The sequence below is a fragment of the Macaca fascicularis genome, chromosome 12 (assembly GCF_037993035.2).
Source record: "Macaca fascicularis isolate 582-1 chromosome 12, T2T-MFA8v1.1".
Classification (NCBI taxonomy): domain Eukaryota; kingdom Metazoa; phylum Chordata; class Mammalia; order Primates; family Cercopithecidae; genus Macaca; species Macaca fascicularis.
This window is the reverse complement of record NC_088386.1, coordinates 129729663-129754922: the sequence shown is the minus strand read 5'-3', so window position 1 is coordinate 129754922 and position 25260 is coordinate 129729663. Positions and strand designations below refer to the sequence as shown.

Sequence of the window (25260 nt, the reverse complement as noted above, 5' to 3'; positions counted from 1 at the left end):
CCGACTTCTCCAGTTGGAGGCTCTGGCAAGCATCCCTCCCCAGGAGCCCTGGCTCTGACCAGTAACCAGTGTCCAGTGACTCTCGCCTGTGATTGAAGGGGAGATGCAGGGGTTCAAGGCCATCTCTCCTATCTGCTGTTGCCTACTCTGAACCTATTAATCTGCTCAGAAACATTCCATTGCTCCTTGCCAACTACAACCATGGAATCTGACCTCCCAGACTGGTGCTTGTCCAGGGGCTTTCACATGTAATGCTTGGACCACCACCACCGCGGCAGCAGCAGCTTCATCTTGGAGTTTATGAGAAACACAAATTCTATGGCCCCAACCAAGACCTGCTGAATCAAAAATCCTAGGGGTGGACTGCAGCCATCTGTGTTTTATAAACCCTCCAGAGGTAGTTGCTAGCGATTGGTGCATGCTAGCTCATTCTCCTTCTAGCCCCTTCATCAATAATTCTCAAGCTTGATGCATATTAAAGACACCTCGAGGATTTTTTAAGGACCCCCAGGGACCCTGTCCAAGCCCCAGGATCTGGAGTGGGACCTGGATATCCATACTGTTAAAAGTTCCCCATGAGTTCTATTGTGCCCCCAGAGTTGAGAGCCACCATCCTACTTTAAACTCCTGTTCCCCCAAAGTGTCTTGTATTGCACTCTCCTAGGAAGCCCCAAGTCCAGTCATTCTGCCTAAGCCCAGGTCAAAAGCCAAATGCCAACTCTGCACCAAGTCTTTTGATAGCTCCTTTTGTATAAACTGAGTTGCATTTTGTTAGTAGCCCCTTTTTTTTGTTCTCAGATTTTTTTTTGTTGGTGTGTGTGGGGGTTTATCTGCAAACACAGTCCTATTAGTCAGCGTTGACCTATAAGTCTGTTTGTATGTGTCTGTCTTATCTCTGAAGTCCTTAAAAGGCTGGACTAGGTCTTATGTTATCTGTGTCCCTTCAGTACTCAGCACATAATTGTGCTTAGTTGATGTTCATGACATTTATTTTAAAATCTGCCTGTTTGATGCAGCTTAAAGCATCAGATAGTTCTGCTGTGAGCCTAAGTAATGAATCTTCCCCTATAGAGGAGGTATTCTTAGAGATGAGCCAACCTCTTTAAATACTAATTTTATAAATCCATAACTTCTTCCCCTTTCCCCCTCCCCACCAGTGGATTGGCATCTCCAGGAAGGCAAGTCTTGGGGCTTTAGATCATTTTGTACCAATGGTATCAACAAATAGTTGACTGAGCCCTTCAACTCATTGACTAAGCCTGACTCATCTTGAAGGATGCCTGCAATGCTCTTTAGTGTTATCACTGTTATTTTGCTCAAAATATCCCCAATCAATGGAAGAGCAGCCCACCCACGTGGGCTTGCTCCAACTTGAAATCCTGCTGAGAATTATAGAAAGGAGTGGCTGAGGCTGACCCCCATATTCTAGGCTGGCCCATTGCCCTGGGGAGCCACCAACTGAGACCCCTGCTACAGAGGCAGGAGAGGAAAGAGGAGGCACAACCCCTGAAGGAGCACCAAGGAATGGTCTTGAACTTTTCCCCACCCCTTGGGATGGGGTGCGGGTGGGGGCCCAGCTCACCTCAGGTGTGAGAGGGCCTCCATCGCCAAGGCTCGCACTGGAGAAACCAGGTTGTCAGTCGGTTCTGCCTCAATGACCGCCTGCCCAACACAAGCAGGAGGTGGTAGCTTTTGGTGACCATGATGGCGGCAGCACTCACCAGCGTCAGCACGAGAAAGACCTGGCACTTCCCAAAGCGTCTAACGTCCCACATATCTCTTTCGTTCTTTTTAGGGCCATTTGGCTTTTGGCATCTTAGGGGAGGCAGCAGAGTAGGAGTAGGGCCCAAAGTGGTCCCGGGCTCCCAGCTCGGGTTGCTCATCTACTTGCTGTGTGCCCCTGGGCTAGCACTTCCTCTGCAAAACAGGACCTGGAGACTCATTTTACAGGGCTGCTCCAGGCTAGCATGAAAGTACAGGTCCAAAGCTCCTGGCCAGTGAGAGCCAAATAAATCCCATTTCCTCCTCACTGCCTTCCGTTCCACCCAATCTCATGTCCCTCAAGGGCCACTTCCAGCACAACCCAAGCAGCTTTGAGGGGCCAAGGCATTGGCAATGACATGAGTGCGGAGGCCTGGGGATGAAGGACATTGGTGGCCCCATAGGCTCCATCAGCCTTTGGACAGTGAACATGTTCTTTGTCTTACATCCTTCTGTGCATCCTTCAGGGCTTCACTCTAAGTCCTGCTTCCAGCAGATCCCTGCCGCTAAGGCCCTCCCACAGAGACACGGGGAAGCTACAGCTAAGCCAGCCCAGGGAATCTCTGTCTATCAGGCCTGAACCAGCTGCCCTGGGCACTGCAGGACCCAAGACAGCCAGAATCTGCCACCCTGTTTCCAAACAGTTGACTGGCTGTGAAACTCTTTGTCAGATACAAAAATCATTCTCAGAACTCCTACAGTTAGGTCAAAGCAGAGCCAAGACAGGGAAGGGCTTCAGAGAGCTCTGCAGATGCCCTCGGGAACTTTGAAAACCTCTCACCACAGGAAGTTAGACCCCAAAACCAGGACCAGGACCAAGGAGGTGCCTCATCCAGCTTACCACTATGATGCTGGTAAGAGTCGTCTTCTGGGCAAAGTGAAAGTCCTCCAGGTCCTTGATGTTGTTGATGGCCTTGGTAACCTGCACAACACTCTTCATGAAGGCCATTTTGAGACAGATGTCCTGAGCCCAGAAGGGGGAAAGGAGGGAGAGAATGTTTGTGAGCAGCCCCAGAAGAATCCAAGATGCAGCCTCTGCTCCTGGACTCCCTCTGCTCAGAAGAAAGCGTTCAATGTTGAATGCTCTGAGAGATGGGCAGCCTCACTGTGTCCTTTGACCACATGAATGGAGCACCTGCCACATGGCAGGGCCACAGGCACATGGCGGGGATCCGAGGTGAGGTGCAGCACCTGTGTCCACATGTGATATAGTCTGGCTGTGTCCCCATTCAAATCTCAACTTGAATTGTATCTCCCAGAATTCCCATGTATTGTGGGAGGGACCCAAGGGGAGGTAATTGAATCATGGGGGCCGGTCTCTCCCATGCTCTTCTCATGATAGTAAATAAGTCTCACAAGATCTGATGGGTTTTTCAGGGGTTTCCACTTTGGCTTCTTCCTCATTTTTCTCTTGCTGCTGCCATGTAAGAAGTGCCTTTTGTCTCCCACCGTGATTCTGAGGCCACCCTAGTCATGTGGAACTCTAAGTCCAAGTAAACCTCTTTTTGTTCCCAGTTTCAGGTATGCCTTTAGCAGCATCATTAAAACGAACTAATATACCACGAAGATGCCACCTTCCCAAGCCTCCTGAGGGCAGCAAAGCAGCTAAGGGGCCACCTTCAGTGACCAGGGGCCCTGAGCCCTATGTGTCACCATAGAGGCAGAACAGGTTATTGAGAAAATGCTTGCTTTTACAGGGATGAACCTTGAGAACATTATGATAAACAAAATAAGCCAGACATACAAGGACAACTATCATATGATTGCACTTAGATGAGGTACCTGGACTAGTCAAAGCCACACAGACAGAAAGAATAAAGGTGGTTGCCAGGGCTGGGGGGAGAAGGGAATGGAGAGTTGGTGTTGAATGGATATAGGATTTTGGTTTTGCAAAATGAAGAATTCTGGAGACAGATGGCAGTGACAGTGGCACAACAATGTGAATGTACCTCATGCCATTGAACTATACGCATTCTTAAAAATGGTTATGATGGTAAACTTTATGTTATGTGTATTTTGCCACAGTTTTAAAAAATAAAAACAATTTTTGCTTTATTCTCTGTGTTTCCCCCTCCTTGCCATTCCAAGAAAATAGCCAGTCCCTTTGCATGTCTTTGAAGGTAACCCCACTTCTTGTTCCTTATGAAAGGGTCTGGGTCAGTGTCAGGGAGGGCCAGAGGCAAGGGCAGAGGGAGTGGGAAAGGCTGGGACGAGGTGGGGCTCATCTTGTGGCTTCTGGGGACCCCACCAGCACTCTGGAAGAGGGGCTATCCTCACCCCCACCCCCTCTGCATGCCACCAAAGCACAGAGAACAGCACATTTGGGCAATGGGCTTCCCACGTGCTGGGCATCAGGTAGGATGCCTGGATGTCCCTTGGGTGGGGATGCAGGTGCCCAGAGAGTGGCAGAAGACTACTCCCCACCAGCCTGGTCCAGACGACATCCCCCCAGGCAGATGGGGCTACCTGGCAGCTGCTGACATAATGGTGAATGATCTTAGCGGTGATGGGGCTGTCCACGAGGTTGAGGAGCAACTGGGGGTGGCAGTAGGAGGCCACACAGCTATACATCACCATGAGGGCACTTTTCACTGTCTCCCGCCTCCAGGGGTGGTCCTTCTACAAGGCCAAAGAGAAAAAGAACCACTGAGGGCAGCAGGGGCTGCTCCAGATGCAAGTGATGGTCTCTGGCCACACAACCAAAGGATCCGTCAAGTCAGCTGGCGGTGCTTCACCTGACTGTTTTCTGGGTGCATGAAATGTTCATCATTTTTTCATGCATAACATTCACTCACTCAATGCATCTTTACTGAGCATCTACTAGACACCAGGCACTGGGCATGCAGTAGTGAGCAAGACAGACCAGGGCCATAGACGCCCAGACCACCTATCAGCTGTGGGTGGAGGTGCTCATGTGAATACCCCTAAAGAGAGGCTGCTTGCACACCTCATACCCTCACCTAGCAGGCACCAGCTACGGGCCAGGCACACATGAGGCTGGAGATCCAGCAGGAACTGACAGCCTCCACCTTGCCCTCGCGGTGCTCACATCCTCAGAACAATCTCTGAGTGGGAGGAGATGTTAGAGGCCACCAAACCCACTGTGGATGGGGAGCAGAGGCCCCGGTGCCCTGCCAGACTGAGTAGAAATCCAGGTGTCAGGTCCTCTTTGCAGAAAACCTGGAAAGAAGCCTGGGACACTCCCTGGGACACTCTCGATTCTCTACATCCAAACAACCAGACCCCAGGGCAAGGGTTCCCAGTCAAGGGCAAAGCCTGAGGCATGGGTGATGGTTTCAGATGGTTTCCCACTAGGAGCTCAGCCAGCTGGTGAGACCATCTCCTGTGGCAGGGAGGGGCAGCCTCCAGAGGATGGGGCCATGGGCTGTCTGGGTCCAAACCCTGGCTTCACCAGTGAACCAGCCTCATGCCTATGGACAAGCTTCAGTGTTCTCACCCTGCAACGGTGGGTTACAGCCCCTCGATCCCAGCAGCATCCATTCACTGAGGCAGAGCTCCCAGTGCCAGGCACCCATGGAGCACTACCTGAACAGCTTCTTCAGATCCTGTGGGTCTGGATGGGGCATGGGACTCTGTATTTCCAATCAGCACCCAGGGAGCCCCCACTGCCAGTCTGAGAACCCCACCATGAGTAGCAAGGGGCTGGGACTCCGTGCCAGTATCTGGGTCCTGGAAAGGCCCACCCTGCATTTTTAAGATGATTCAATAGCAAAAGCTCTGTCCAGGAGGTCTCAGACTAAATGTCTCAGCCATTGTGGTGACAGGAGACCCTGTGGGAGGTAAGTTTCCTACTGAGATCTAGAAAGGACCTTGGGTCAGTGCCCAGAGCACTGTGCGAAGAGATCCCAAGACCCAGCTGTGGAGGGAAGTTTCCTTACCCGCCAAGCACTGATCTGCCAGGACTGCTCTGACTCCTGGATCCTCTCCTCGAAGTCATGAAGCACATTCAGCACCGTTTTTACCTGGCCCCGGGCACACAGGCCAAAGCACAGAATCACACCCTGCAGGGAGACCCAGCCAGCCAGGGTGAGGGCAGGGGCCAGTGGGCAGAGGAGGATCCCACACACACACGTGCAAGGCACACACACGTACACACACACACCCACAAAACGCATGCAGCCACATGAACACGCGTGTCCCCAAGGGTCCAGAGGCATCTGGTGGACAGGACGGGACTGCAGGCACCCTCACCTCGCTGTCGAAGTCATTGCTGTAGTCCGTCTTGTACAGCAGCTCCAACAGCAGGACCTCCACCTTGCTGGCCTCCAGGCCTGTGGCCAAGGTGAAGCCCAAGGCCCGGTACAGAAAGCCCTAGAGAGGCAGAAGGGAGGAAGGAGCTCAGGCCTCCCTACAGCCAGCCTTCAGGGGATGCTGTTGTAGGCAGTTTACTTCATATTCTTCAATTTTTAAAAAATGTGCAGAAGATACTTGCACACATGTTTATAGCAGCACAATTCACAATTGCAAAAATGTGGAACCAGCCCAAATGCCCATCAATCAACAAGGGGATAAAGAAACTATGAGATATATATATCTCTCAAGACCCAGTTGTGGAGGGAAGGTGTCTATATATATATATTCATATATATATATTCATATATACAAATACCACTCAGCCATAAAAAAGAATGAATTACTGGCATTTGCAGTAACCTGGATGAGATTGGAGACTATTATTCTAAGTAACTGAAGAATGGAAAACCAAATCTCGTACATTCTCTCTCATAAGTGGGAGCTAAGCTATGAGGATGCAAAGGCGTAAGAATGATACAATGGACTTTGGGGACTCAGGGGGAAGGGGTAAGAAGGGGGTGGGGGATAAAAGACTACAAATTGGGTGCTGCGTATACTGCTTGGGTGATGCGTGACCCAAAATCTTGCAAATCCCCACTGATTCATGTAACCAAAGACTACCTGTTCCCCAAAAACCTATGGAAATAAAAAATTTAAAAAAAAATAAATAAATGTTCAGGTTATTCTGGGAGGTCAGGCTATATAAGGGCAGGCATGTTATATGTGTTAAAGGGGGAAGTGTAAATTTGTTCAACTCCTGTGTAAGTTGAACCAATTTACACTCCCGCCAACAAATCTAAGCACACCAACTTCTCCACCTACTCCCCAACATAGGTCATGATCAGTGAGAACTGGAACATTCTCACTGTGATGTGTTTCTTTGATTATCAGTTGTGCCAATCATCTTTTCATATTCTCATGATTCATTATAATTCCTTCAATTTCTGGCTATATTCTTTTTCCCATTTTTTGGTGGGTTTTTTCTATTTATAAGAATTTTGTTTTATATTTGGAGACATAATAAGAACAACCATCCATATTTCATTAAATCCTCACCATGACTCCATAAAGTAAATATTTTTGTTTTTGGAGATGAGAAAACAAACAGGAAGTAGTAGAAGCACACAAAAAAATGTTAATATCTGTAAAGTTTACCTCTTTTCTCTTGTCTTTCTTGGTTTCTTTGCAAGCATATAAAGGCTATTCCACGTTAAGATTATAAAAATATCCATCAATATATTCTAGTTGCTCCATGGTTCTATTTTATTTTATACACTTAAGTCTTTGATCTGTACGGAAGAACATATTCTTCCTTAATATGCTTTTTTCACTTTATTGTATTATTTTTAGCACAAGGTTTTAATTTTCATGATATCCACTTTATTTCTTTGTGTCACTTGTGCTTTTTGGTGTCATCTCTAAGAAGGTTTTGCCTAACCCAAGGTCACAAGATTTATCCTGTGTTTTTCTATAATTTTATAATTTTAGTTCTTTTATTTAGGTCTGTGATTTATTTTGATTTAGCTTTATGTATGGTGTGAGAAAGGTATCCAATTTCATTCTTTTACATGTGAATTTCTAGTTATCCTAGCACTATTTGTTGAAAACAACTATTCTTTCCCCATTGAATTGTCTTGGCACCCTTCTTGAAAATAAATTAACCATAAATGTGAGAGTTTATTTCTGGACTCTCAATTCTATCAATCTGTATGTCCATCCTTATGCCAGCATCTCACTATCTTGTTTACTGCAATTGTGCAGGGTTTTACTGCACTTGTGTAAGAAGCTGAAATTGAGGAGTCCTCCAACTTTATTCTTCCTTTCATTATAATTATGTTGGCTATTCAGAGCCCGTGGTATTTCCATATAAATTTTAGGATCAATTTGTCAGTCTCTGGAAAAAAAAAAAAAAAAAGAAGAAGAACTAGCTTGGATTGTGATAGGGGTCATGCTAAAACTGAAGATAAATTTGGAGAGTATCGCCATTTGAACTATAGCATCTTTCAATCCATGAACATGGGGTGCTTTCTACTTATTGAGACCCTCACTGATTTCTTTCAACAATATTTTAGAGTTTTGTAGCAATGTGGTATAGTTTTGTTTACAAAGAAATATACACATGTGATTGCTAATCAGAATCTGTAGGATCAACAAAACAAAACAAAAAAACAAACCAAAAACAAAACTAAAACCACCAATCTAGACCACCCTCCTCTCCTCCCAGGACCCTGTAAACAGCCACAGGTCCAGCTGATCTCACACACACAGTGTGATCCTCTGCACTCCATCATCCCTGGAGTCTCCTCCCTGTCCAAATTCTCCTGTCCCTGTGAAGACAAACCTTCTCCAGAGAGGGGCTGTCAAAACTCGCAATCTGGTTGTTCAGCTCTTTGCTCAAGCGCAGGCTCCAGCTAGACCCCCGGGTCTTCTTGAGGGAGTTTCGCAGAAACTGGGGAGGAACAAGACGTTGGTGGGAAGGGACAAAGGCCTTCATCCCTCTTCTTGCCTGGGCTCTGGGAATGCTACGTGACCTTGAGTAGTGACTTGCCCTCTCTCACTTCCCTTGCCTACATCTCCAGATCACGAAGTCCATAGATCCCTGATCCAGTGCTAATAATGTTCTGTGGGTCTGAGGAATGGCTGTGGCTCTGGGGGCTAACAGAAGGGGTGTCACTCCCTGCTCCCCTCCTGGGCACCTGGCTCTTGGGATGGAAGGTTCTCTCAGTTCTCCCCTGGGGATAGACACAGCTATAGACTTTGAAACTCCCAAGTCTTCTCTGACAGAAGGAGAACATGTCCTTTAGGGGCTTCTAAACTCCTCACGTGCCCAGCCCACCAAATGCCTTTCCATCTACTCCCATCTTTCTCCTCCTCCCAGGCCTCAGCAAACTTGTTACCCTTTTACCTGAATCAGCTTGTCTTCCCAGGCTTTCTGATCCCAAGTGAACTCAGTATGTTCTGCAGGAACACATGCATGGTCACACATGCCACTTTCTTCCACTGCTCCCCTAAGCCTGGTATTCGAGGCCCTCTATGCCTCCTTGGCGTGGCATTTGAGGCCCTCCATGGGTGAACCCATCACACATTGCATTGCCCTCCTCACCTTCCCAAGCTGTTCAACTAGTTCTCAGGACAAACGTGTGCTGTGTGGGTCAACTGTGAGCCTCAGCTCTTGTTATTCAACTCATGTGATTAGAACCCCAGCATGTACACGGATTGGAGGGTTGGCTTGGGATGGGCTCCCCAGGCACCTCACCTTCCAGGTACCGGACCAGTAGCGGAATCTCCAGCTCCCACATGTTGGCCATGGAGGGTGCGATGCTCTGGCTCAGGGTCCTCAAGAGGTTGAGCATGGCTATCCCACGACCCTCCCCCTTGTAAGGTGATGACATCAGCACCTGGAGGGCACCAAGACTCCAGTGAAGTAGCACCTGAGCACCTCGCTCCCTGTCTTGGAGCTCATTGTCCTCATTTTTAAAGGGAGGAGCTGGACAGGATGGGTGGTTTTCAAATAGGGATTTCAAACAGAAAGTGCACCTGCAGAGGACACTGCAGGAAGGAGGGGGGAGGGGGGATGGGGGCCAGACCTGGGCTCCCTCCCCACCCCAGGCTTCAGTGTAATATGGATGAGGGTCCACAGTTAACATAAAGAGGAGAACTCATGGGTCCTGGACTGAGGCAACCTCCAGGGGTAGGCAGGTATTGGAGGTGTTGTGGGGATGCTTTGGGCAGAGGACTCTAAAAGCAGGCCCAGGCCGGCTCCCCAGTTATCACAAGTGCACTGCCTCTACCAAACTCGAGAGGAATGACAGGGACATGGAATGATCTGTCCTACCAAATATCAAACTCCCTCATTGCACCCCGGCTTCCTCCTACCCCTGGGGCTCTGGGAATTAGGAGCTTAAGCCACAAGGCATGGCCTTGCCAGGCCAGGGCATGATGCAGGTCAGCCACTCACCAGGAGACGGGCCAGCAGCTTCTGAGGTGCAGGCAGGTCCACTGATTGAAGGAAATGCAACCCCAGCTGAGCCTTCCTCGCTTGTATCAGGACATGCTCCTGTGTCCCCATCTAGGAACTTTACCCTAGAAGGTGCCTCCCCAACATGATCTTGTTCCCCAAACCCCGAGAATGGAGAATGGGTTGGCACAGGGAATTTCCTGAGAATATCACTACATTTCACTTATGCTGGGAAGAGGGGAGAATTGTGCTAACGGGTTGAGGTTTAGAAGATGCTCTCTTCAGGTCATGCACATTTTGTAGTGGACACCAGGGCTTACCATGACAATGTTTTGTCTCCTATCATGAACCTGTCCTCTGCTGAGCCAAGAGTAATTAGACACTGCCCTTCTACCCACTCCTGACACTCTCTATAGGCTTTGGGAGCCAATGAGCCCATGAAAAGCAAACCAACAGCACACAAACAAAAGGACAAAGGCAAGGCTAGGCCTGCTGAGAAGGTGCAAGAGCAGGGACCCTAGAGAGGACTCAACCAGAGTCAAGAGTAAGAGGGGCATGAGGAAGACCTCAGAGGATCGCCTGACTGGCTTGTTTAGATCAAAGTAAGAAAGCATGCTCTGCCCTTCGCTAGCCCTGGATCCTAAAGGACCCCATCAGTCACCTCCATCACCAGTCACGCCCTTGGGGCCAGAGGTGGGAGGAAAGGGGACAGGAGCAAGCATGGTAGGTGGGCATAGTTGCTTTGAGAGCCTGGTGTTAACAGTCCCCACTCTGAGTGGACCACAGTGAGGGCAGTCTACAGAGGATGGGGTGCCTATAGTTACTCTAGCTGGCTCAGAGAAGCCAGACAGAGCAGAGGCCCAGTAAGGTCATGCATGAGAAAGGCTGGGCCAGGAGCTCCCAAGGATGGGATCTGGACCAGGGGTGTAGGCTGAGGGGACAGGACATGAGGAGTGAGCTATCCAGAAGGAAGTTTACACAATTCTAACATGTCCTAGATATGATCAGGCAGGCATTAATATCCAGGTAGGCATTAATAGTATTAATTTGGACTTGGATGTTTCCAGAAGGGGGAATGAGGGTGGGAGGAATGTGGAGAGAGGTGGGCATTCCCAGACAAGGAGCCAGCCCACCTGCCCAATCCAACCAGCTGGCACAGGAACTTTGCCCACCTTGCCTGCTCTTGCCAGCCATGCTGACATCCACGTCCTGGCCATGGAGCTGGTGTTCTGCCAGGTTTGTGAGGCTGATACAGATAGGAGTCAAAGCTTCCATGTAATCTGTCTCCATGATGTAGCACAGGAGCCTCACCCAAAACTCCTGGGGTGGGGGTGGGAGAGAAAGGAGCTCAGAATTAGCCCAAGCCCTGGGCCTCTAAGGAGAACAGTCAGGCTCTGCCACGGTTCCAGCCCCATCCCCACTTCCCCAGAGATATCCCCTGACAGTCTCAGCCCTGAACTGGCTCCACCGCCAACCCCAGTCTTTGTCAGGGGCATTTAAATGTCACCCACCCTGATGTGGCAAGACAGTCTGCTAGTCCCTGCTGGGGCCAGCATCCCTGTTGCCCAACTTCTATTGCTGCCAGCCTCATACAAACCGACATCCATCACACCCTCCTCATACAGGGTCCTCCCTCTGATCCCAAGTACTCTAGAGGGGCACCCTGAGCAGATGATCCAGTTGTGCGTGCCTCGTGTGACGGTCAGTTTTGTGTGTCAACTTGGCTAGGCAAGAGTACCTAGTCATTCAGTCAAACACGAATCTAGGTGTTGCTATGAAGGTAGCTTGTAGGTGTGACGAAAGTGCATAATCCACAAAAGAGATTATCCTCAATAACACAGATGGGTGAAACGCCTTAAGAGTGAAATGCTGAGGTTTCTCTGAGGAAGAAGATATTCAGCCACAAGGCTGCAGCATCCACCCCTGCTTGAGTCACCAGCTTGCTGGCCTGCCACGCAGGTGTCAGACTTGCCACCCCCACTGCATGAGACACTTCCTTAAAATAAATCAGACTATATATGTCTTCTACTGGTTCTGTTTCTCCGGAGAACCCTGACTGATATGGATTCTTGGAGCTGTGTCTCCGACTTCACCCCACCATCTCCTCTCTCCCTGGGTGACCATTCAACACCCCCAACTAATTGTAATCCCTCTTCACCCCACCCCCACCCCTGGGAGTTGAAGGTGAGGCTCTTATGCTACCAACTATCAGATACAATAGCTTAACCTGTTCCAGCCAGCAGGACTAGAATCTCCCAGCTCCTGGGCTTCCCCGTAAATGGCTTAACCTGTTCCAGCCAGCAGGACTAGAATCTCCCAGCTCCTGGGCTTCCCCATAAAGACAGCATGGTGAATTACAAAGGGAATTTCAATCCTGGCTCTATTGTTTACTAGCTGTGAGGCCTTGAGCAAATTAATGAATCCCTCTGGGTCTCAGTTTCTTTATCTGCAAAATCAGGATAACAACTACCCTCTATGCGAGTAGTTGCTGGGATAATTAAACAAGATTGTACATGTTGCACACCTAGTACAGTATACCTGCTATATGCGGATGCCACATGGACTGTAGCTATGATGATGATTATTATTTCTGCAATTTAAAAAAGCTGTCGCTGGACAGGGATCATCTAGCCTGCAGCCTCACTTAGTGAATAATCATTCCCTCCTTGACGCTCTCATGGTACATTTTTCCCATCTTATTGCTATGCCACATTTTGTTGCAATTAAAAGTTGACACATTTGTTTCTCCCATAGTCTGTGAACTTCTTCCAGTCATATACTGAGTCCTCCTACTGCACACTCCTCTCTCCTTTCACAGAGTAAGAACTCGATGAATGTTTACAAAATTAAACCATGAAAATTATTGGTCTACACACACACACACAGGCCTTAAAGTAATGGACACATTTCAGGTACTCGCTTAAATGATACAGATTGATACTGCCAGTCATGCTGATGTCATGCACTGCCCAGTCCCTAGGGGTACAGAGATGAAGAGTAAGTTTTCATCAAGGATCTGGCTTTGGAACTGGGTTTTGAGTAATTCCAGGCAACTGGAAGAGGAAGGTCCCTCGACACTCCAGACAGCAGGAACGGAAGAAGCAAAGAGGTGGAATTCTGGGCATGTGAGTTCACCCCTAGCCTGGCGTGGAGACCCACTGTGCGGGTGGGGCAGGGCCCACTCACGTTGGTCATCCCACTGACAGAAGAGGTGATGATCTTCACAGTGTCCATGGTGACTTTGTGGACCATCCTCTCCTCCAGGTCCCTCAGATAAAAGTTATCCCGGCGATTTGTCTGGAAGAAAGAACCAAGGGATTCCCATTTGTGGCCTGGCAGGGGCTTGCCGTGTTCTCAAGTATGGTCTCCTCACTCCCCAGGGGCTCCACGCCCAGATACTGAGTCTACAGAATGCTCAGAGCTGTGCATATATCTAGGACCCCACACATTGTCACCTGCAGGTTCACTGTGTGTCTATGAACTCATGTTGTGAACAGATATGCAGGTTCCAACACAGGTATGCCGAGTGGCATTCTCCTCTCAGCACGGTGGAAACCATTTCCAAGTCCAGCTGCTCTGTGATCTGTGTATCACGGCCACTCACCAGTTTGTAGGTGGATAAGGTCAGCTGCACAGACACGTACTTCAGGCCCCAGCCTTTGATTCTCTCCTGGTAGCCAGAGAGCGCCAACTGCCCAATGATGCGGAGAATAGCCATCCTCACCTGAGGGGACAGGACCATGGACATGCTGGGGGTTGGGGTGGGCTCCAGGGCACCCAATCCTGTGACACAGACAGCTAGGAATTGGGCGTGCTCTGGGCTAGAAGGGGCCTCAGGGGCTACCTGATTACTGCCCACTCTGCCCACCTCCCCCTGCCTCATCCAGGGGTCCCACTCTGCAGCACGCCCACCTGGGAGCCTCATTGAGCCTTGGAAAGACACAAATCTCCCTCCCTCCCTTCCAACCTAGGCTGCTCCATTCTAGCAGCCCTTGCCGTGGGGAGCCCATCTGTTACCCTGGGCTCCCTGGGGCTTGCTCCATTGGTGAGAATCACTATGTGCAGGAGATGCAGAATGAGCCTTTTCTCTCTTCCCTCCACAGCCTCCAGGTACTGCAGACAGCTCTGCCTAAATCTCTAGCCCCAATTCTCCTCCATCCCCTCTCTGATATTCCTCAAAACCGCTGTGCAGACCCTCACTACGCTGGACCTCCCTTCCCCGGCCTGTGGCCAGAACCAAGCTCCACTCCAAGGTAGATGTGGCTGCCGTGGAGCCCGGGACTGCGGTCTTCAGCCTTTTGAGGGTGGGTAGAGGAGTACCCCTTAGTTGCTTTTTTCACATGCGATAAAAGATCTCACAAAACCCTTGGCAGCTGAGTGACTCTAGCTGTAGCTGGATTTACTCGGCCTCTGCTGGGTCCAAGGTGGTGCCTGAGACACACCACTCGAAAACTCTAGATCCTTGGAGAGAATGAGGTCTCGAGAGTGGAACCTCAGCTTTCACTGGCCTTGCCATCCTGCAGCCCCAGTTGAGACCCAATGGAAAACCGGGTTTTCCATCAAAAGCCTCCGCCTCCCAGAGCCCAGACTTCCCTTTGCTCCCCTGGCAGGGTCCCCTGAGTGCCCCCCTTTTCCAGGTCTCTGCCCTGTTACCTTGGACCGGGTATCAGAGATGGTGTTCTTGACCACCCGGATAGCCAGGTAGATGGCCCTGATACTCATCCTGGGCTCTGAAGGAGGAAAACTGGGTGGGCTGGAGGGCTGCGGCTCAGGGAGACAACAGACATCAGGTGGCTTGCCCCACATCAGGGCCTCGCATTCTGTCTCCTCCCACATTCCCCAAGCTCAGGGGCACTTTCTTAGGAGCCTTCCTGGCCATGCTCTCCCTGGCCACCGCTTTGCGTGTGTCTCATTTGAACCCAGGTAAACTCTCCTTGAGGGCAAGGTCTCTGCCTACGAGCTCGTTAGTGCCCTGCAGCTGGGATAGAGCACTGGGCATGAAGTGGGCACGCAGAGGTTGCAAAGCACCACCAGGAAGAGCATGGGTCCTGACACCAGGCCTGGCCTGGGTTCAAATCCTGGCTCCACTACATCCCAGCTGTGTGACCTAGAGTGAATTATGTAACCCCTCTGTGCCTCAGTTTCCTCGCCTGTAAAGTGTGGATAATGACAGTGCCTCTGTCACAGAGTTAACACAGCGTCTGGCACACTGTAAGGGTTGGGGAGTGTTTGCTAGTTGTACAACTGATGACAGCACACCCAACTAAAGGAGGAAGCTTAAGAGGGGCCAGAAAGAGCCATGAGAAGGTTCTGGAGAGGGCTCGTGTGGATGGAGGTAGAGTTAGACATTCAAGATGATACTGCGCTCAAGGCTAGGGGTTACTAAGTCAACCCCAGAGTAGGAAAAAGGAAATGAGAGCAGGTAGAAGGTGGCAGTCAGGTACTAAGTGAGCATGAGGCAATGAGATTTTCACCTTTAAGATGGAAACTGTTTCTGATTATAAAAATAGTATATGGCTGCATAGTATTCCATGGTGTATATGTGCCACATTTTCTTTATCCAGTCTAAGCTGGAAACCATCATCTTCAGCAAACTGACACAGGAACAGAAAACCAAACAACGCATGTTCTCACTCATAAGTGGGAGTTGAACAGTGAGAACACATGGACACAGGGAGGGGAACATCACACACCGGGGCCTGCAAGAGGGTTGGGGGAAAGGGGAGGGAGAGCATTAGGACAAATACTTAATGCATGCAGGGCTTAAAACCTAGATGAAGGGTTGATGGGTGCAGCAAACCACCATGGCACATGTATACCTATGTAACAAACCTGCATGTTCAGCATATGTATCCCAGAACTTAGAGTAAAATTAAAAAGAAAAAAAAAAAGATCTAATTTCTCTGAAAGAAAAAAATAGTATGGGTTCATTGCAAAATTAAAATAAAAAACCACCACTTTTTAATAGATTGTGTCCTTCTAGACCTGTTTATGCATAAATGAACAGATTTCTTCCACATCACTGAGTTCATGCTATAAATACTGCCCCACGTTGTATTGTTACACTTAATATAAAGAGGGCAGCTTTTCCACAAAAAAGTGCATTGACTGCAAACCTTTAAATTGCTGCGTAATACTCCATTATTCCACAAATTCCCTACAGAAAAACATTTAGGCTGTTTCTCACACTTTGCTTTTAATACAATGTTTTAACGAGTACCTTTGTCCAATTACTTTTGGGCAATTATTTCCTTTGGACAGTTGACAAAAAGTTGGATTGCTGAGTGCAAATTTTGGTCCCTATCCAACTAAGCACCCCAAATCATTTATTGATTTACACCTCTGTCAGTGAAGTATCACAGGTGGTTTCTTGTCACCCTAGACTAGCGATAAGCAAAGTATAACCCACAGCCTGTTTTTGTAAATAAAGTTTGCAAAACCAGCCGTGCTCAGGAGTCCACAGCTGTTTTTGGTCTGCATATGGTAGAGCTGAGTAATTGTCAAAGACTATACAGCCTGCAAAGCCAAAAATAGTTTTACTATCTGGCCTTTTACAGAAAAATGGCCAGGTGAACTCTAGCCATTATCTTTATCATCTCTATTCATCGAATAGGTAAAAAGGATTTCATTGTTGCTTAAATGTGCATTTCTTTAAGAGAAAGTTTTAATGGCAGCACAAGTCCCTTTATATACAGTCGCCCAATTTGTGCACTGAACAAAGCTACCCGACTTTAGGACTGAGTGGGAGTTTCCCATGCTCTTCTAACCATTATGTACCTGTAGGGCTGCGTGCTGCCAACAGCGGCCTTCTTCAAATTCACACAAAGGCACAGTGTGAGCTAGTGCCTTGGTGAGGGACAGGTGTTCTCTTTAAATATCAGGGCTAGGTTTAGAGTTTGGGCTTAGGGATTAGAATCAGATGTGTAGACTATGGTTGAGCATTGAATCCACGGGGCTTCAGGTGACGCCTACGTGGTGTAGTTTGGCCTTATATCCTGCCGCTGATTGAGCTTTGGAGGTTAGGAGGAGGATTCAGGTTAACAATTTGAAATTTGGACTCAGAGGGTTGGGCGTGGGGAGGGTAAGCCACAGTGCTGATTAGGTTAAAGTTTAGAAAACGAAAAGCAGCCAAGAACTTTGGCTTTCTTGGCCCACCCAGTAGTGTCTAGAAAGTGGCAATGCCCGGATGTGAATGAAAATTGCCTTCCTTGTTCTCCACCCTGCCTTCCCCGCCCTCCCCGCCCCACGCTCCCCACCCGCCCCACCCTCCCCCACCCGCCCCGCCCCACCCTCCCCCACCCGCCCCACCCGCCCTGCCTTGCTCACCATCTGCGCTCACTATAGCCCTAATCAGATTCAGAGTCCCCACGCGGACGGCCTCCTTGTTTGTCTCCATCTGGCTGAAGAAGAACTTCATCAGCTCCTTGGGGTAGGAGCGAGCTGCAGGGTGGAAGCACGGCTTTAGTCATGCTCACCGGGTCCAGAGCAGGCCCAGCAAGGCAGTCCCAGGCCCAGCGCTCAGAGGGGCCGGGATCCCTAGAGGCCCCCTGCAGTCCTCAGGGCAGGCGGGGAGCACCCTGCCGCAGAGCCTCACCGAGGGCTACGAAGCAGTGCACCATTTCCAACAGGTTCTGGCTGCTGTACTGATGCTGGGCCGGGGCCTTGTTGCACACCTGGGGAGGGATGGGCAGTGAGGGAGGAAATCACAGGGACACAGGTGCAGGGACAGCTCAGCTGACCATGCCTGGGGCTGCATGAGCATCACAGCCTCATACCCCATCCGATACTGGAAGACACACGAGTGAGTTGTGGGCCAGGCCACCTCCCGCTGCCGGCTTCCTGCTGATCCACCCAGAGAATGCCCTTGTCCAGCCCAGCTTGCAGGCCTCACCTGGACATGCAGTTCTGTGAAAATAGTGTGTAGCTGCATTTGGGGGACGGGGGTGTTGGTGATGACTGATACTTCCAGGATCTGCCTCAAGACCTGCAGCGGATAGGCAAATGGTGGCAGGTGACCTACCAACTCAAGGTCAAACTCCAGACCCTTGCTACTCGGGGACCCACTGAGCATCAGGATTCCCTGGGAACTGATTAGAAATGCAGACTCTCAGGCCCTACCCCAGTCCTGCTGAATCCAAGCCTGCATTTCACCCAGCCCCCAGGTCGTTCCTAACCACAGCAAGGCTTGGGAAGTGCTGCACTAGGCTGCTGAGTGTGGCATTCGAGGCCTCCCTTCACCTAAAAGTGAATCCCATTCTTTAGCCAGAATGATCTACAAATGGCTCCTAAATCAGTCACATCCCTTTCCATTCCTTGCTTTAAGAGCTGATACCCACACCCTGCTTATAGATGAGTGATCCCTTTACATGGGCACCAGCCCCAGCCACAGCTCCACTCGGAACACTGCAACGGCTGCCTCTCACACATCTTACCCCTTTACCAAGGCTGCCTTGAGTTGACTGGTGTCCTTCCCAAATTCAGGCTCGCCCAGAATCTGAGAATGTGACTTATTTGGAAATAGGGTCTTTGTGATGGAATTAGGTCAGGATCTCAAGGTGAGATCATCTTGGATTTTGGGTAGGTGTCCTTGTAAGAAGAGGACAAGGAGCACAGCGCTGCCGACACCCTGAGTTTGGACTTCTGACCTCCAGGACCAGCACCTGGTCCCTTCCACCCGGAAGGGCAGTGTTCATTTCCCATGGGTGCCAGGCTCCACGCCCCTCACAGGGCACAGATGTCGGGTTGCTGACACAGCGTCAAAATATCTGACATCCCCCCGGCTTCCACTCATACCCCTTAAACACTTGGGAGCCCCCAATTCCCTGAGTCTCCTGCCCAGAGCCATGGCTGCCTGGCCGCTCACCTGTGTGATGAAGAGCGCCTCCAGACCGCCCTGGTACTCCGCCAGCAGCAGGGGGATGTAGTCGTAGACCTGCTCCCGCAGGTCATCGTTGGGCAGGAGGAGGCCGAGCATGGGCTTCAGGGACCTGATCACCCCCAGCTTCACCTGCCACCGGAAACCAGCTCTTGGACTCATTGTCTCACGATCCTCCAGCAAGGCCAGTGACCTCAGCCCCACCCACAAAATCCAAGGACACAGGACAGAAGGGGCCTCTGAAGCAGAGCAAGGCCTTTCCTGCACAGGCGGCTGGGTTTGAGTCCCTCCCACTTAGCAGCCACATGACCTCAAGCAGGTACTTAACCTCTCTGTGCCTGAGTTTCCGCTTGTGTCAAACAGTCCTATATCACAGAGGGGTGTGAAAATAGCTCCCACGGGTAAGACGCTGGTAGAGGGCCCAGCATGTAACAAGTGCTCTCAGGATTATCACCAACCTTCATCAAGGCTGGCCTCATGAATGAGGCTCCTAGGTCCCAGCTGTTCAACATCCATGAGTTCCCCTACTCTGCCATGAGTCAGGTCACTGCCCTCTGGGTCCTGGGAGTAAGGCTGGACCCGATGGTCTCTCAGCACCTCCTGGCCCCACAGGCTGGGGAGCTGTGGCCTGGGGACCACCAGGCCCTCCTAAGAGGGGCGCATCTCACCTCGGGGTTGTGGTGCCTCAGCCACACCGTCACAAAGTAGCGATACATGGGAAACACCTTCAGGGCAAATTGCTCCTCGGTCATCACGGGGTACACGCTCTCCTCCAGGTGCTTCAGATAAAACTGCACCGTCTCACAGAAGGTCTCCATGGCTACCAACGGCAACGAGGGGGCGGGGATGCACTTGGCGCCAGAGGGGCTGGAAGCAGAACTAAGCCGTCCCAGCCCAGCTTCCCGGAAGGAGCGCTGATGCCTTGCCATAGCGCGCAGGCTGCACCCTGCCCTCCCAGGCCCCTGCAGCACCTTCATTTTTACCCTGCGTGCCTGTGTGTGCGAGAACCGAGCACTCAGGGGTGTCCGAGTCCCTCTCCTTCAAGGACACAGACGGGGTCAAGGGCGAGGCCTGGAGTATGACCCTGCCACATCCTGGGGACTCCAGGTCAGAGGCCAGGGAACAGTGAACACATGTGGCCCTCTTTTTCTCAGGCACTAGGGCTTTTTATAAGCCCACAAGAACACTAAGTAATCAAAATCTGGGGCAAAGTGATCAGATTGAAATAGCATCTAAAACCAGGCCCCGTCAAGCTTCACGTGGAGCCGTTTTCCCCCATCTCCCTCTCTTGTGAATGCTCATTGCTGTTCTGTGGTCTCCTGAAGTGCTTAACTACAAAACAAGTTAAATGGAGTCACAGTAGCAGCTTCTTCCGTCTAAGCCGGGATCTTCTAAAAGGCCCCCACTGGGTCTCAGCCTCTTGTGCCCCAGGGAGCCAATCAGAGGCCACGCAAAGTAAAAGATTAGGCAAACTTCTTTGGAGAACAAATGACCAGGGCACCTCTTTTTCAACAACCCCTCCATCTGCTCCTTACCCAGCAGTCTCCCTCCGGCGCCCTGATGGAGCCAGACCTGCAGGCCCAAGCGGGACACTCACCACCACAGATCGCCTGGCGTATCTTGGCTTCATTGGCAAGTCTCAGCATGGTGAATATGGTAGCCAGGGTGATGCCCATGTATGGCATGAACTCAAACACTGTGAGATTGTGAGGGATCATTACAGGGAGTTGGGGCCGGGGGTGAGAAGGAAGAAGGCAGAGAGGACAACCCTGCTGCCCTCCACCTCCAACCCCTGACAGTCCAGAGCAGGCTTAGCCCTCTGCCCTGGCTGGGGCCCAGGAAATAGTCTGGGAGTCAGAAAAGCATTAAAATGTGAGCTAGAAGCAGGTGACACAGGAAGAAAGCCAGGCAAAAGGGGAGGAAAGGGAAGAAGAAAGAGGACCAGGAGAAGGAAGAGGAGGTCAGAGAGAGGGAGGGAAGAGAGGACAGAGGAGCCCCAGGGAAGGGGGGGCAGGAAGCAGAAAGAAGCAGCTCCCAGAGTGCGTTCATCCTCCGGGACGTTCTTGGTTGAACACAGAAGCAGGGAAACAGCAGGTGAGAGCAAGAAACTGAGAGAAGGCATGAGGCCAGCAGAGAAAAAGAGCAGATGGAGAAAGGAATCACAGAGAATGGGAAGAAAGGGAGCCATAACAGGCCACCCTGTGACAGGAGGCAGGCCCCTCCGCTCCACCCACCCTGAGTGCACCGCCGTCTTCAGACTTCATAATAATGAGATTGTATATATGTATACTAATGAAATAATAGAACCCACATGACTCCCCTGGCTGGGCCCCCTCCCTCCAGCACCATCCACGTGTCCCTCTCTTCCGGGCCTCTGGCATGAGCACCCAACAGGCCGGTGTCTTCCCTTCCCTCCACAGGCCCCCTCACTGCTGTCCCTTGTCCTCTTTCCAGGCCTGCCTTCCCTTCCTCCCCTCCCACTCCATCCAGGCCTTTATCCCCAGCAAGCTGTGAAGCTCTTCCAACTCCACCTTCTCCAGTCTCATCTGACTGGACCCCTTGGCAGGATGGGCATCACGGGGGCCTCCACCCCTTGAGATTGTTCTCCCTGTGCCAGGCCTCGCATTCCACACTGTCTCTTATGGCTCCTCCCGAGCCTTGCCAATGTCAGGACCCCTCCGGGCTGGGTCCTCTCTCTACTTTCGCTCCCGGTATCAATGACTTTGAACATCACCTACACTCTGAGGTCACCAAGAACCAAAGCCAAGCCCAGACCTGCCCTCTGAACTCCGCATCACAAATCAACTGCCCCCTCTGCCTCTCCCCTGGGTCCTCCCACAGGTAACATGAGCTCCACACACAGCTCAAAGTTCTTCACTTGAGCTCCCAACTCTCAGTGCTGCTAGCTCGGGAAAGGAGGTCGACACGCTCCCACTGGCTTGCTGCGTCCTCTCCTTCCCCCGCCCTCAGCAGGTCCCGTCTCAGAGCCCCTTTCCACCTGTCACCCCTCACCACATGCTTCCCAGCCCAGCCACCAGCACAAGTACCCACCTCCTAGTCCTCTCCAACCAGGCAACAGCCAGAAAGGCCTTCCCAGAACCTACATTCACCAGGCGACCTTGAAGTTTAACATGCTTTGATAGCTTCCTAGTGCCCCAGGTGACGTACCCAAGGCCCTGCCTGACTCGTCCCCTCATCTTCCTCTCACTCCTTAACTCCAGCCACAGCCACTTCTCAGCTCTTCAGAGAATCCAAGCTCTTCTCTGCCCCAGAGCCTCTGCAACATTCTCTCCCTGTGGAATGTTCTCCCCATCCCATGCTTCACACGGACGTCCTCCTCTCTGCCTTCAGGTCTTAGCTGAAATACCGCTACCTCACTAAAGGCTGCAGAGATGGGGTCCCCTCCCTTAGCCAGATCTCAAATGCCCATTTGGCTGTTCTCGTCATACCCATCACCTCATGTTATAAACATCTATTTCCTTGTTTGCCTGTTGGTCCTTTCTGAGCACAGGAGCCATGAGTGTCTTACTTATTGTAGTGGCCGGGTACCTGCCACAAGACCTGCGTGGAGTAGGAGCTCAGTGCATGCTTCTGGGATGAAAGGAAGGGAGGGAGGATGGAGATGGAAAGAAGGAAGGAAGGAAGGAAAGAAGAGAGGGAGGGAAGGAAGGAAGGAAGGAGAAAAAGAAAGGGGGAGGGAGGGGAAGGAGTAAGTAAGTCAGGCAATTAAAAAGGAGCAGAAAGAGGAAGGAAGGAAGGAAATTTAAAAAGAGAGATGGAAAGACAGAACAATGCAGGTGGAGGGGAGACAGGAGAGAGAGGGGAAGAAGGATGAGAGGCAGAAACACACAGAGAGGGAGGAAGGAAGGAAGGAAGGAGGGAAGGAAGGAAGGAAGGAAGGAAAGAAGGAAGGAAGAAAGGAGGGGAGGAAGAAAGGAGGGGAGGAGGAAAGGAGGGGAGGAAGAAAGGGTGGGAGGGAGGAAGAGATGGAGGAAGGGAGGGATGGAGGAAGGGAGGAGGAGAGGGATGGAGGAAGGGAGGAAGGGAGGAAGGGAGAGATGGAGGAAGAAGGGAAGGAGGAAAGGAAGGAAGTAAGGAGAAAAAGAAAGAGGGAAGGGAAGAGTTAGTAAGGCAGACAATAAAAAAGGAAAGGGAGGAGGAAGGAAGAAAGGAAAGGAAGGAAGGAAAGAAAAGAGGGGAGGAAGGAAGGGTGGGAGGGAGGAAAGGAGGAAGGAAGGAAGGAAGGGGTAAAAGAAATGGGGAGGGGAAGGAGTAAGTAAGGCAGGCAATAAAAAAGGAAAGGAAGGAGGGAGGAAGGAAGGAAATTAAAAAACAGAGATGGAAAGACAGAACAGTGCAGGCGAAGGGGAGACAGGAGAGAGGGGGAAGAAGGATGAGAGACAGAAACACACAGAATCTTAACAGCTAAGAGACAAAGTGACTGCAGAGACAAAATGAAGAAATTTTAGAGGGACAAAGAGAGAAATGAAAGGGAAGGGGAGGAGGTGAACATAGGGACAGATGGGAGGGGCAGAGAGAGGCAGAGACCGGGAGGGCGCACTGGGCCAGGCTGAGGGCCCTCAAGCTCCTACCATTGCCGTTGGCCAGCTTGGCCAGTGTGATGATGACAAATTCGTCAGTGAGGTTGAGGGGCTTGAGGTGGTGCTGAAGCTCGTACATGACCAAGCTGAAGTGGTTTCGGGACAGAGCCACCAGTGTGTCGCTGGCCACCTCTGCCTTCATATAGCCCTCCATCTGCAGGGGATGGGAGAGGGACATATGGCACCACCACCAGCCGGGCCTCCAGGAAAACCGTCCTACCCCAGGCTCTCTCCATCCCTCCTAGCTCCCTTGGGCTCAGCCTTACCCCTGCTCTGAGAGGTAACTGCACGGGGCTGTGGGCATCCCGGGCCAGGTCCCCAGTGGCCCAGCTCCTGGGTTGGCAGAGGAAAGGCACCAATGGAGCCTGGGGTCCTACCTCTGGGATCTCCCTCATCTCCTTGGAGGCAATGGCCACCAGCCTCTGCACACACTGCTCCTCCAGCTCCCCCTCCTGCTGGATGATCTCCTGGAGGATGTTGTAAATGTTGACCTTGCGCCGGGTGGAAATCTGGGAAATCAGTATGGTGGGTGGGATGGACCTCACCCTGTCCCCAGCACAAGTCTACTACCTCTCTCTCCCACTGTCCTCCTTCCCTACACCCAAACCACCAGCCTCTAAACACACAAATATTAGATCCCCATTCCTCCATTTCTAAATCCTCCTGCTTCCCTTCTCCTGCCCTTCTCATCCCACTGGCCCTGTCAATACAACTTGCATATCTGTATTCCTGCCCCTGATTTCAGTAAATATCTGGCAAGGCAGGGGTTAAGTGATCAACACACAAGGTTCTCTATGCATGGGGCACTGGCCATCTTGAAAGCCCAAGAAGGCAGGCTCACCTTGCCGTTGCCCTGTTGAGGGAGTCTGTGGGCCTGGGAAAATTGCCTCTGACTCTCTTCCAATTCCTTATCACCACTGAAAATGACCTGGTTTAGGACGGGATTGGGCAGATGGATTGCACATCCCCCATCACACCTGGAGGGTCGTATTTGAGAATACTTTTTAATCAGGCATGACAAGCCACTCTTAAGGAATGAGGGTTACTTTCTACATGGGGCCACTGCCTGCAAAGCCCTCAGGAAAAAATGTCCTGCTACCTCTGGTGGTAGGGAGTTCCCTCCCAACAGTCCAGAAACCTTAGCAAATTTGGGGACCTTAAGAAGAGAGGAATTCACCCAAATGTGTAAGTTCTACTGGTGAAATCCAGTACAGGGAGTCTTGGTCTTGGTTTCCTACTTTTGGGATAGCAAATAGTAATTTGTAAAACTCCAGTCAGAAATTCCTATGACAGCTCCCAGAAATTAATGATGTGGCCTTAGTAGCTGCTCAGTACTGTGTGGCTCAAGATCAGTGTTTCTCAATCTTTATTATTATTATTATTATTATTATTATTACTCCCAAGGACATTTAGACTTTTTTCCTAATCACACCCCAATGAGACTTTAGTGCCATATGTGTGCATGTGTGTGTGTGTGTGTGTGTGTGTGTGTGGTATGCATATCCATGCTTTATACATGAAAAAGTAAAATTTTCTTTGTCCCCCAAGAACTAGTTTTACTTATTGGGGGCAATATCACCCCATTGAGAATGCAGGGTCTAGATTTTCACAGTACACTCAAGAAGGCCTGTGGCCTTGTGAATATTCTCCACTGAGAATATTCAAACCAGCTAATTCTAAGCCTTCTTACCCTACCTCACCAGTTTCTTTCCACAGAAACCACAATAAAGCCTGTTGCCTGTAATGCTTAA

At 50.7% G+C, this 25260-nt stretch overlaps 1 protein-coding gene across 1 annotated transcript in view; it reads right to left on the bottom strand.

The window, feature by feature from the left end:
* Window positions 1–19217, bottom strand: part of MROH2A (maestro heat like repeat family member 2A) — a 39467-nt gene extending 20250 nt beyond the window's left edge. Inside the window, exons 1-17 of the mRNA XM_005574678.5 lie at window positions 18897–19217; window positions 17925–18017; window positions 17628–17706; window positions 17360–17473; window positions 14687–14763; window positions 13638–13757; window positions 13220–13330; window positions 11206–11353; window positions 10034–10074; window positions 9332–9473; window positions 8981–9033; window positions 8417–8524; window positions 5974–6093; window positions 5661–5783; window positions 4228–4380; window positions 2603–2725; window positions 1583–1662 (exon numbers count right to left, since the gene is read on the bottom strand). Of these exons, the coding sequence (XP_005574735.4) occupies window positions 1583–1662; window positions 2603–2725; window positions 4228–4380; window positions 5661–5783; window positions 5974–6093; window positions 8417–8524; window positions 8981–9033; window positions 9332–9473; window positions 10034–10074; window positions 11206–11353; window positions 13220–13330; window positions 13638–13757; window positions 14687–14763; window positions 17360–17473; window positions 17628–17706; window positions 17925–18017; window positions 18897–19070 (1859 nt within the window). The 5' untranslated portion in view covers window positions 19071–19217. The remainder of the gene's footprint in view (window positions 1–1582; window positions 1663–2602; window positions 2726–4227; window positions 4381–5660; window positions 5784–5973; window positions 6094–8416; window positions 8525–8980; window positions 9034–9331; window positions 9474–10033; window positions 10075–11205; window positions 11354–13219; window positions 13331–13637; window positions 13758–14686; window positions 14764–17359; window positions 17474–17627; window positions 17707–17924; window positions 18018–18896) is intronic.
* Window positions 19218–25260: the final 6043 nt, after the last annotated feature.